Source organism: Rutilus rutilus (assembly GCF_951802725.1).
Source record: "Rutilus rutilus genome assembly, chromosome: 7".
NCBI lineage: Eukaryota > Metazoa > Chordata > Actinopteri > Cypriniformes > Leuciscidae > Rutilus > Rutilus rutilus.
In genome coordinates, this window is record NC_140221.1 from 8,475,478 (window position 1) to 8,488,251 (window position 12,774).

The 12,774-nt window shown below is 40.1% G+C and overlaps 1 protein-coding gene across 1 annotated transcript; it reads left to right on the forward strand.

Moving 5' to 3' along the window:
• The first annotated feature begins 9,104 nt into the window (after positions 1–9,104).
• Positions 9,105–11,319, forward strand: mis12 (MIS12 kinetochore complex component). Its single transcript, XM_084413179.1, has 2 exons — positions 9,105–9,215; positions 10,044–11,319. The coding sequence occupies exons 1-2, from the start codon at positions 9,200–9,202 to the stop codon at positions 10,673–10,675; spliced, it is 648 nt and encodes a 215-aa protein (XP_084269305.1). The 5' UTR covers positions 9,105–9,199; the 3' UTR covers positions 10,676–11,319.
• The last annotated feature ends 1,455 nt before the right edge of the window (positions 11,320–12,774 follow it).

The following is a 12,774-nucleotide window of genomic DNA, read 5'->3' on the forward strand; positions in this document are numbered from 1 at the left end:
AGGCCGTCTTGACCTTCGATTCGCCCTCCAATGTGAGTGTGGAGATAATTAGCACCACGAACTGACATGATGGATCAGGGGTAACTAAGATGGGGGCTGAAACAAAGTGGCCTTTCAGTTTGGCAAACGCAGCCTTGGGGAGTTGGACAAGCCGAAGGGCATGACCAAGTATTCAAAGTGCCCCCTGGGGGTGTTAAAAGCAGTCTTCCATTCATCCCCCTTCCTGATGCGGACCAAATGATAAGCATTACGTAAGTCCAATTTAGTGAAGATCGACGCTCCCTGCAACCTCTCGAAGGCTGAAGACATCAGCGGCAAAGGATAAGTATTCTTTACCGTGATGCTGTTCAGCCCCCGGTAGTCAATACAAGGTCGCAGGGATCCGTCCTTCTTCCCCACAAAAAAGAACCCCGCCCCCGCTGGAGAAGAGGAGGGACGGATGAACCACGCTGCTAGAGAATCAGAAATATATTTCTCCATAGCCTCTCTTTCTGGAACAGAAAGTGAATATAACTTGCCCTTAGGCGGAGACGTACCTGGCAGTAACTCTATAGCACAGTCATAGGGACGATGCGGAGGGAGAGAAGCAGCACGAGACTTACTGAACACCTCCTTCAGGTCTTGATACTCCGTCGGCACGTTTGACAAATCCACTGCTTCCTCCTGAAACGCAGAAACAGAAACAGACGGACAAGCAGACACAAGACAGGACTCACGACATTTACTGCTCCACTCCAACACTGATCTCTGCTGCCAGTCTATCTTGGGATTGTGTTCAATGAGCCAGGGGTGTCCTAAAACAATGGGTGTGAGGGGGGAGTCCAGAATGTAGAAGGAAATGGTTTCAGTGTGGTTGCCAGATACGATGAGTGTGATGTGGTCCAGTGGTGAATGAAATGGTGGGAAGAGCTTGGCCGTTGAGAGCGTGAACTGCGATGGTACGGGTGAGGGGTAGAAGGGGAGCCTGAATCTTGAGTGCAAATGTGTAGTCCATGAAGTTACCTTCTGCCCCGGAGTCCAGTAGTGCTCGACAGTCGTGAGTGTGGGCTGACCATCTTAGTCTTACCGGGAGGACCGTAGATGTTGATGAGGTCTTCTCAGCGGAGATCCCACCCGACAGTAGCCTCAGATTTACAGCCGGGCTTTCCCTTTTACCGGGCAGTTATAAACAAAATGTCCTGCTGCGCCACAGTAAAGGCAAAGGCCCTGGGATCTCCGCCTTTCCTTCTCCTCCCAGGAAAGCCGAGCTCGCCCGACCTGCATGGGCTCGTGATCGTAGACGGGGCTGACCGCGTCCCCGCCGCTGCCTCGCAAAGTCTCAGCCGCTCCAGAAACACAAGCTGGTAACATCCGACGTTCGACTCGGGAGAGTCGGGAATCCACACGAAGCGCCAGTTCGATCAACTCATTGAGTGTAGTGGGTAAGTCCAGAGCATAAATCTCTCTATGGACGCGGTCAGCCAGCCCATGCAGGAACATATCCCACTGCGCCTCCTCGTTCCACTGACACTCTGCCGCCAAAGTCCGGAACTCGATAGAGTAATCAGATACAGATCTTTCGCCTTGCTTGAGGTCCGCGAGAATCCGTGCCGCTTCTCTTCCCGCGACCGCGGGGTCAAATACTTTCTTCATTTTGGCGGAGAGTGTCTGGAACGAGGCACAGCATGGATCTTGGTTCTCCCACACCGCCTTCCCCCATAGCGCTGCCCTCCCATTCAGTAGCGTGAGCACAAACGCCACCTTGCTTCGTTCACTGGCAAAGGTCCTGGGCTGCAGAGAAAAATGCATCGAACAACGTGTTAGGAATGCTCTGCAATAGTTTGGCTCACCGTTGTATGGCTCGGGAACAGGTAGGCGGGGCTCTGACTGGGAGACGCTCTCTGGTGGTACGGGGGGAGCGGGCGGTGTGGGTGGCGCAGTGGGAACTCGCAGATGTTGTAATTGCTGGGTGAGCTCGGACACTTGCGCCACAAGAGCTTGAATAGCCCGACCCGACTCATTCATGTTCCTCTCCTGGGTATCCATCCGTGAAATGCTGGACTTGATGAATTCCTCCAGAGGAGAAGAGGGTCCGCTTGCTGCTTCCATCGCTTGGTCAGATCGTTCTGTCATAATACACAAATTAATACACAATACACATAATACACAAAGTGGAAGCAAGGATGCAAGTAAACTTGCACATGTGCATTTGGGCAGATGACGTGACGCGTGTTTTTACTGTAACTAAGTGTAAATGTTTACTGAACTGCATTTTTCAACTAAAACAACACATGCCAGTGGGGCATAGAACATAATTTTATTTTAATATTATGATTTTGGGACGTAAAATTTATTTGGTGTTGTTCATATTTCAAGGTGAATAGCAAAATGTCCTGCGGTGTGACTGTAACATTGATGACTCATCAAATGTAAATATCAGTAAAATAAAGCAGATATGTTTGGAGCAGCTAATAAATGCCTTGGCATTATTTTGTATGTATTTACTTAATTAACTTAAGTTTTCAAAATGCTAAAAGTACTAAAATAATATTTACAGTACATTTAGTTTTGTAACACAAATGCTGTCCTGCAGTGTGACATAGGATATTAGATTTTTGTACTGGCAGTTACATGGACAGCCATAGGGGTCCTTTAGTCAAGACCCCTACCAGGAAGTCCCCCAGATGTTTGGATGTGCTAAGGAGGTTAAAAGATGAGTGTTAATCTCTTATTAATTTGATATATTTCATCATTTCTGTCAGACCATGAACGTGTCCATTTTTGATAGTCCTGTGGTGTGACTGATCTAGACTGATCTAGTTCGAGAACAAATAAAAATATCTTTAAAAAAGAATCATATTCAGGTTTAAAACAATGGACTTATTCAGTTCCTGTAATGCCCAAGGTCAATCTTGTATAGCAATTACTCAAAATGGCTGCAAAAGTGAAAAAGTCCTGTGGTGTGACAGCCTGTCCTGTAGTGTGACATAATTAAGTCAGATGTCTAGCTAGATTCTAGACTGTTATCTTTGCAATATTAAACATAAATATAAATATATCTCTGTCTCTCTATATATATAGTAAACAAATACTGCAAATATATGTATAATATAGGTATATTATATATAATATTAAACATAAATATATATCTGTCTTCATTATACATAATATACCTATATTATACATATATTAAACTTAAATATATATCTGTCTTTATTTGTTTGTTGTATGTGTATGTTAACAGTCACTGATCATTGTTTTTAAAGTCAGTTTTAGGCATGAGCAAAGAAAGGACAAGGAGGTACAGGGAAGGGTTAGCACAGGATGAAGTCAAATTTCTCTTGTTCACTGGAATCTTTGTTCAAAGAGCTGAATTGATGATTTTAACACGCTTTTAATTATTTTAGCATGATTTTAATGACTTTCTCCTGAAAAACAAGATATTTGTTTAGTCTTTTAAGTTTAAAATAGGAATGAATGGTCTTTATGACTGGGTCTGATTTGACGCCTCCAAAATGTTAATTATTCAGTATGTCTTGTTCACTATGTTTTTAGTTCAAATTCATACACTAAGTAATAAGATTGTACTGATATGTTGCATTTTCATTAATGTTCAAATAGAGATGCAAATTAATTTGTTTGTTACAAAAATATTCAATACATTTCACCATAAATGTTCATACAGTGTTTCATTTCGTCCTGTGGTGTGACGGGATGTCCTGTGGTGTGACATCACTTCAAACACAATTAAACGACTTTTACTATGTTAACTAGCTTAAATGATTATATGCATTTGAAAACATTTCATAATATAACTATATAAAAAATAATAAACATTTTCAAATATTTTTTCTCATTTTACACAATATTTCCACTGGAGAGAGTGGTAAAAGATGGCACAAGCAAAGAATATAATCAAAAAACAGCTGTGAAAAAAAATCTATGCAGAATTTTAATGATCATGCTTTAAGAATGCTTGTTAAACTTGAAACATACCTGATTTGTATTTGAAATTAATAATATTTCAATATTTGAATTTTATAGTAATGTCATGTCACACCGCAGGACATATTTTGCCTGGAGCTGTGAGAAAAGCTTAATAAATTACATAATGAAAAAAAAAATCTGCTAACCTCTAACAATTTCAAAAACAACAGTATTTGAACTTTACAAATTCATACAATTCTCAAGCAATTTAGAACTTTGTTTTCAAAAATGCTGTTTCACCCTTATTTGTCATCTGCCCATTTGCATTTGTTGCACATGCGTCACGTCTGAACGCGTTGTTGTGTTTGGCGCTCCATCGATTTGATTCATAATCCGTGATTTTTCTCTTTAAACTCACTTACAACGAACATTTTCTACTTTTCCTCACTGAGAAGCACTGCTGCTCAAACCTCATAGTAGTTACAATGCGGACTGTTGAGCAGACGCGTCTCAAGTCGATTTGTGACCCAACACCGGTTTTCACCTGTGGGTCACGGCTGAGCGCGTCTTTTTTACACTCACTTACAAATTAACATTTTCTCACCTATCGTGCGTCTACAATACACCCGTACCACTAAAAGACGGATTATATCCAAGACTTCCGTCATAAATTTGTATTAATATTTGATAGCATCACTGGTAGCGTCGTTGCTAACTTATGTATGTTGTCTACCTTTTGGTGCAGGTGAGGACACATTCGAGCTGCACGCGGTGCAGTCTGAGCTGGAAGCTGTAGAGAAGCAGATCCGTGATCTTTTAGAGAAACAAGCCGAGCTGAGAGATCAGCGTTTAGCTCTTGAAACATCACGCGCCGATGCGTCAATGAGAGACCGGCGTTTAGCTCTTGAAACATCACGCGCCGATGCACACAAATCAGTGACTAACATTAGTAATCCGCTGACCCCGACCTCGTCTACTTCGTGCGTTTCTCAGCATTGGTCCCGAGCGCCCAGGTCACGATCAGCCATTGTTTCGTTCACTCCGGCTCCGACACGCCACCACGAAGCCTCGGTGGTTCCGCAGCAGAAGACGCGGGCCAGGACCAGAGCAAGAATCTCTCCGCCCTTCCCGGTTTTCGAGATCTCCACCCAGAACCGCTTCTCCCCTCTTCGCGAAACGGAACGCGATGCTGTGATCATTGGCGATCATTGGTGGACACGTCCACGCTACGTTAGGTAAAAGTAAGGTGCGCACTCACTGCTTTCCTGGTGCTCGTGTTTTCGATATCGCTGCGCGGGTACCCGAGATCTTGAATGGTGACGAGCATGTCAGAGCCGTCGTGTTGCACGCGGGAGTAAACGATATCAGGCTGCGGCAGACGGAGGTTCTGAAGAAAGACTTCAGGAGCCTGATCGAGACGGTACGCAGCACATCGCCTGAAACAACGTCGATCATTGTGTCTGGACCGCTTCCCACGTACCGACAAGGGCATGAAAAGATTATTTGCGCTAATTGAATGGTTAATGTCATGGTGCAATGAGCAGAAACTGCTCTTTGTAAATAATTGGAACCTGTTTTGGGAGCGTCCTAGGCTCTTCCGCGCTGATGGCTTACACCCAAGTAGAATCGGAGCGGATCTTCTGTCTGATAACATCTCCAAGATGTTAAATACCGTTTGACTAGTAACCAAAAGTCCAAATTACAGTCTCTGCTGCACCAACTTAATTGATATAAATACTAGTGTAGAACATTGCATAGAAACTGTGTCTATTCCTCGTTTAGTGAGATCAAATAATAAATCTACTGCAGGATCTAGGAAAAATCAAATTGTTATTAAAACAGAAAATCTCGCTATTAGTGAACAAAAACAATTTCTAAAGCTTCTAAACATTAGATCACTCACACCTGAGGCAGTTATTGTAAATGAAATGGTCACAGATAATAGCATCGATGTACTTTGTCTTACTGAAACCTGGCTTAAACCAAATGATTATTTCGGTCTTTATGAGTCTACTCCACCAGGATACTGTTATAAGCATGAGCCCCGTCTGATTGGTCGTGGCGGCGGTGTTGCAACAATCTATAGAGATATTCTTAATGTTACCCAGAAAACAGGTGACAAGTTTAATTCGTTTGAAGTACTTGTACTAAATGTTATGCTCTCAGATGTAAGAAAAAAATCCCTATTATCTCTAGCCTTGGCTACCGCATATAGACCGCCAGGGCCTTACGCTGATTTCCTAAAAGATTTTGCAGATTTTCTCTCAGATCTATTGGTCAACGTCGATAAAGCATTAATTGTTGGAGATTTTAACATACACGTAGATAATTAAAATGATGCGTTAGGTTAGGGGCTGCGTTTACAGATTTATTAAATTCCTTTGGGGTCAAGCAAAACGTCACTGGTCCCACTCATCGTCTTAATCACACACTCGATTTAATTATATCATATGGAACCGATCCAACCGATATAGATATCATTCCACAAAGTGATGATGTTACTGACCATTACATGGTAACTTGCATATTACGTACTGCTGTAATATGTCATGCTGCGCCGCGTTATCGACCAGGCAGAACAATCCTTTTGGTCATACCTAGGATATCCAGATCCACCAAAGGAGGGAGAGCATTTTCACATTTAGCTCCAAAACTCTGGAATAGCATTCCTGATACTGTTCGTTGCTCAGACTCGCTCTCCCAGTTTAAAACTAGATCAAAGACGCATCTTTTCAGCCAGGCATTCATATAATATTTTTAATCTTACAGTTAAATCCTGTCTCTATTTCATAAATGCCAGAGGAGAACTGGCCCCCGACTGAGCCTGGGTTCTCCCAAGGTTTTTTTTCTCCATTAGGTCACCTGATGCAGTTTTTCGGTCACCTTTGGGTCACTTGATGGAGTTTTTTGGTTCCTTGCCACTGTTGCCTTTGGCTTGCTCAGTTGGGGATATTTTGGGGATATTTAATTTTATCAATCAATAAATTCCACTAGAAACAAACCTTGTTGTATTATTTTAATTTAATACTGTGAAGCTGCTTTGATACATTCTGTATTGTGAAAAGCGCTATACAAATATACTTGACTTGACTTGAACTCTTTATTTGGTTGGTCAAAAGACACAAACACAGTTCAAATCTCGGGTGGGCTGGTGGCGCAGGGACAAAATGGTCAGCGTGCTGGTGAAGAGTGGTGACGGTGAATCCAGTGCAGGTGAACATCCAGACGAGACGAAATCCACGAAGACACCGAACAGGAACTCGAACCAGGAACAGGGCACACGATTGGCACACGATGGGCACACGATGGGCACACGATGGGCACACGATGGGCACACGATGGGCACACGATGGGCACACGATGGGCACACGATGGGCACACGATGGGCACACGATGGGCACACGATGGGCACACGATGGGCACACGATGGGCACACGATGGGCACACGATGGGCACACCAAACAACAATCTGACAAAGAGAGGAGAGTGCGATGAGTCTTTATAGGTGAGTGAATTGGCAGCAGCTGGTGCGGGGAATGAGATCAGCTGGCTCGCTGATCAGCTGGAACAAGCGGTAACGCCCACTCACACACACCCACACACACAGAACAACAAATACACGAGACACGAAGAAAACAGTGAATTCATGAACCGTGACAAACTTATATATTAGAAAGCTCTTAATAAAAGAAAAAAGTATTTTAGTATCAGATATTAATATAGACTATATAGTTTCAAATAAAGTCAAAGAAACTCACTTTATATTATCCTGTAATTACTTTATTAGTGAATTTAAAGAAAGGTTTTCGGCCATGTTATTTCTGTACAGATGAGTCAGGAAATATCTTACATTTATTGTCAGATATTGTGCACTTAGGCCTATACAAATTTATGTTGGTCCCAAGTTTCATTATTTCTTTTTGAGGTTTTTTTACAAGTTTGTTACAATAACTGATACAATGCTCTTGTTTGTGAAATGTGATACTGATATTGGAGATGGACAATATAATTAAATTTCTTATTTTATTTGGGAAATATCATATACACACAGCAAAATTCATGTCAGTTGTACCAAACGGTAGACTGTTTTCTACTGTTTTGATACTTCAAAATATTGACAAAGAACCATCGCTGTTAAGACATCTCTGCTGCTGAAAAAGGTATAAGAAAAATAAAGTGTCATGCTTATTATTATAATGATTTTTTAATGGTTATTTCTATAATTAATCTTTTCAAACATATATATTTTTAATTAATTCATTTATGAATGTTTTTTTTTTTTTTTTTTTTGTCTATTATATCTTTTGATATCATGTAGCCTACTCATTTTCATATAGGCCAATTCAAACCAGATATTTGGTTCACTTCCACTCAGTAAAGTACATGGTGTCACTTCTCTAAAAGTCTGTTATCTGGTCTAATATCAAAATTCACACGAGTTTGTGGTTTTAAGTAAGGTAAAGAGAGTATAGCATAAAGTCAAGACATGTTGAAAAGGCTTATTTGGCTTGTTCTGCTTGCAATGTTTAGTTTTGCTTACAGATAATATAGGCCAGAGCTGATTCTTAGAAAATATATATTTTTTGGCATGATTAACATACTGTTCCTGATAGGATATATAAATATTGGCAACGGCAAAGCTCATTAATTGCTCTGCTCTTATAGCTCATTTCTCTCTTCCTTTACTCTCCTTGCAACATTATTTTAGATATTTAGTTAAAGACTTTCTTATTGTTACTTTGTTATAATAAAAGCTAATTATTATTAGGCTACACATTTATCTAAATATTTATTGTTTTTATTATTATTTATTATAAATATTTAGATAAATGTCTTTTGTCTTCGTCTGACTGGATGCATCAATTTGTATATGCATATTTTGCAGTAAACCTAAAATATAGCCTATACTGTTTCTACAAATAAATAGCCTATCTTCAAATCAACAGGTGTTTATTTATCCTTCGTTTTTAATTCATTATATAATTCACAATGATTGATTGGATTGCGGTTCTTTCCCTCATTAAAGCCATTAACTACACAGTCTTGTATATTTATCTTTTTGTCCGATTTTCAAATACTTTTTGCTTAAAATCAAAGTTTGTAATGTTGTGAATGTGATTCACCTGCTTTGGTTGTTTATCGAAGTCGATTAACTATGCACAGTTAATTCGAAAAATCTTCTACGTGTCCATGTTCACAACCATCGTGCTCCCAATCAGCAGGGGGCGATACTGCACTTTCACTGAGTGACGCTGCCGCATGAAGAAGGTTGAACTGAGCGCGGGCTGTAGAGATGGCAGAGAGCGGAGGTAAAACGGAAAAGCTTATTTATGTTATTTTATCTCTAACTCTAGGATGTTAGAAAATATTTAGTACATTTTACATGTAGATACATGTTATTGTCATAGTTTCATACGGCTAGTTCTTTAATATTTTGAGAAACAGCAGTAATTTAAGTTAGCCCTTTGAGACTACGACAATGCTAACAAGCAATCTTTCAAGTATATGTAACGTCTGTATATGTATGTGTGTCTGTATGTCTGTATGTATGTATGTATGTATGTATGTATGTATGTATGTATGTATGTATGTATGTATGTATGTATGTATGTGTGTCTGTGTGTCTGTGTGTGTGTACAGTACCGGTCAAAAGTTTGGAAACATTACTATTGACATAACAAAAAAATGACAGACGCCAAACTTTTGAACGGTAGTGTATATTATTTGTTACAAAAGGTTTATTTAAAGGAATTATTCATCAAAGAATCCTGAAAAAAGTATCATAGGTTATAACAAATATTGAGCAGCACAACTATTTCCAGAGTATTGAATCAGCATATTAGAATGATTTCTGAAGGATCATGTGACACTAAGACTGGACTAATGGATGCTGATGAAAATTCAGCTTTGCATCACAGAAATAAATTATAAAGTATATTAAAATAGAGAACCATTATATTAAATTGTAATAATATTTCACAATCACAGTTGTGCAGCCTTGATGAGCATAAGAGACTTCTTTCAAAAACATTCAAAACATTAATGCTTCTAAACTTTTGACCGGTACTATATATATATATACATAAATGTATATATTTGTGGCCTTCTTCAGTAACTGGTCTCTCTTATCACTGTAGTTTCAGTGGGATCAGAATCCCTCCAGCTGTATGAAGCACAGTTCTTCGGCTTCACCCCGGAGACCTGCACACTACGAGTTCGTGATGCCTTTCGAGACTCTCTTAATCACATGTTGGTCGCAGTTGAGTCTGTGTTTGTGAAAAGATTGTGTCCAGGCCATGACCCGCCGGCAGAGCTCCGACTGACAGCTCGAGAGAGCACCCAAAAACTGCGACAGTTTTTACAGGAGCGCTTCGAAGTCATGTTTCAGCGCATGAAGGGGATGCTGATGGACCGCGTCCTCTCCGTTCCTCGAAACGTCCTTCTGCCCGATGACCAGCTGCACCAGAAGCACCCAGAAGGCAAAGAAGAGCTCACTAAACTGCAGGACTCCGTCGCGAAACTGCTGCAGGATTATGAAGCCGAGGTGTGCGCCAAGCAAGCGCTTCTCGCTGAGCTCGAGGAGCAGAAAGAAACGCAGAAACGGATAGATGAAGTGCTGAGATGGATCGAGGAACTGCGTCTCTCGTGGAGGCGAGAGGGAATGGGAAGTGTCCAAGACAGCATCCGACACATGATGGAGACTGTGGGCCAACTGCAGGACGTCGTAGGAAACGTTAGAAAGCAAAATAAAGGACTGGATGAGGTTTGATGCTTTATATGTAACGTTTGAACAAGAGTAACATGATCCATCCACCAGGGGGAGGCGGCGCACAATCTATTCGGGACAACAACATTAACATACATGTGCCATGATCAGTCCAGCTTCAAAGCAATGCATTTGTAATCAGGTGATTTTCCTCAGACTTTTGAAATGCAGTCCATCTCTCCTTCCTCAAAGTCGCTGGGTTTTCTCATTTACGATTCAGTGCCTTTGATGTTCAGTACAGTTAGATCTGCATTAGATTAACCCAAATGTCCCACAGGCCCAAACTGATGTGTCCAGCAGCCTGGCTGGCTTTACACTTTACAGCAAGTTGCATGTTATGCTCTTCTTTGAGGATATATTTAAGGTCTTTCCCTTGATGTTCAGAGGAGAGAGATTTTAAGTTCATATTGGCTTGTACAGGACCTCATCGGCGCCACAGGATGACCTAAAGTTTGTTCACAGTCTCAATCTTAAATACGGTACTTGGATTGAGTTGCGAGTGTAAATTTGGACAGCAGACATTAGAAATAAATGTAATAGGCTAATATACTTGTTTTGGCCATGACTGTAAATAACAATAAAATGATTATTGTGTTTGTATTGTGATGCATTTTTTTACACAAATAAAAAAAGGATACTGAAACACCATTTGTTTATGTTTATTGTAATGGAATATATACAGTAGGCTATGTGTGTATGTATGTGTGTGTATGTATATATATTTAAACATCCTTAAAGCAAGAAAACTTTTAAATATATTCTCTCGAAGAAATAGTTATCTCAAAAATTACAATTGCGTTATTTACATATCCTCATGTTGTGCCAAAATGTCAGAATTTAATATTTTAGTGTCAGTATAATTCTCTTCATACCAATGTTATTTTTAGTATTATTGAAATACTATACATACATCTACATTATATATATCATTTTTGTTTTTTTGTTGTTATTTTAGTGTATCAAGTTATAACATTTAAGGATCTTTTGAATATTTTATTTCAGTTAGCGTTTATTTTATTTCAAGTAACCATTTTTTTAAAGGTTTTAGTTTAACTAGAACAACCCTGCTTCATAGTTGTTTTCTCAGAATGTGTATTAAATCCAAGTACATTTGGTTTTGTTTTCCTCTTTTTTTCTACTACATTTAGAAAGTGAAACAAATCAGTGGATGACACATTTAAGTACACATCTCTTAATATCTTCTCAGGTAAGGCCATTTTTCATGTTTTAAGAATGGTTAAATCAAGATAAAGATGCTTAAGATTAAGATTTGTTGGGACTGTTCACCATATGATGTAAACCACTTCAACATCATTACACCCAATGCAAGATGAAAACCCAATGACAATGCTATTCTCATGTAAAAAATGAATCATATCTGGATTTGCTGGAGGGCATGCACCTAAACAAGGGCTGAGAGACAGACACAGTGGATTAGAGGAGGGAGACCCCCACAACCTGCCCGACTACGTCTGCCTCTTTCATCACTCATTAAAGACGTATCCAGACCAGCTGGGGCCATCCGCAGAAAAGTCATGCTTGATGGAGGCGTCACAATCCGGACAGCCTGCCCTCAATCCCCCCTGCCAAGTCAGATTAGCAGGGTCTACCAATAAAGACCCCTTATCTCCACACAACCACGCGCTGAAAAGCTGGAGTCAGAAAGCCCTGCTTGAGCCTGAAGATACTGAGGTGATGAGTTATGAGAGAACAGCAGAGTGGAACCCAGCTAAATTTAATAAGGTTACAGCAGAGATCTCCTGATTAAGAGACACATTGACTACATTCGCACGCAACGAAACCAACGAATGGTATCTAATGTCACGGAACACTGAAAGATTGTATTTATGTTCACCTTGACCAGTATTATTAGAGAAGCTAATGTTGGTTTCAAGGCTACAAGCATATTTTAAAGTATTTCAACATGCTTAAGTTCTAAAGTTTTGAAAACGTAGCTAGGCTACAAGCTACCACATTTTGTATTTGTGTGTGTGTATATATATATTATCAGAGCCGATTTATTATGAATGAATCAGACGTTTCAGTGCTACATGTAAGACTGACAGAGAGCATTTGGAATTATTCTTACCAATGTGAGCTAC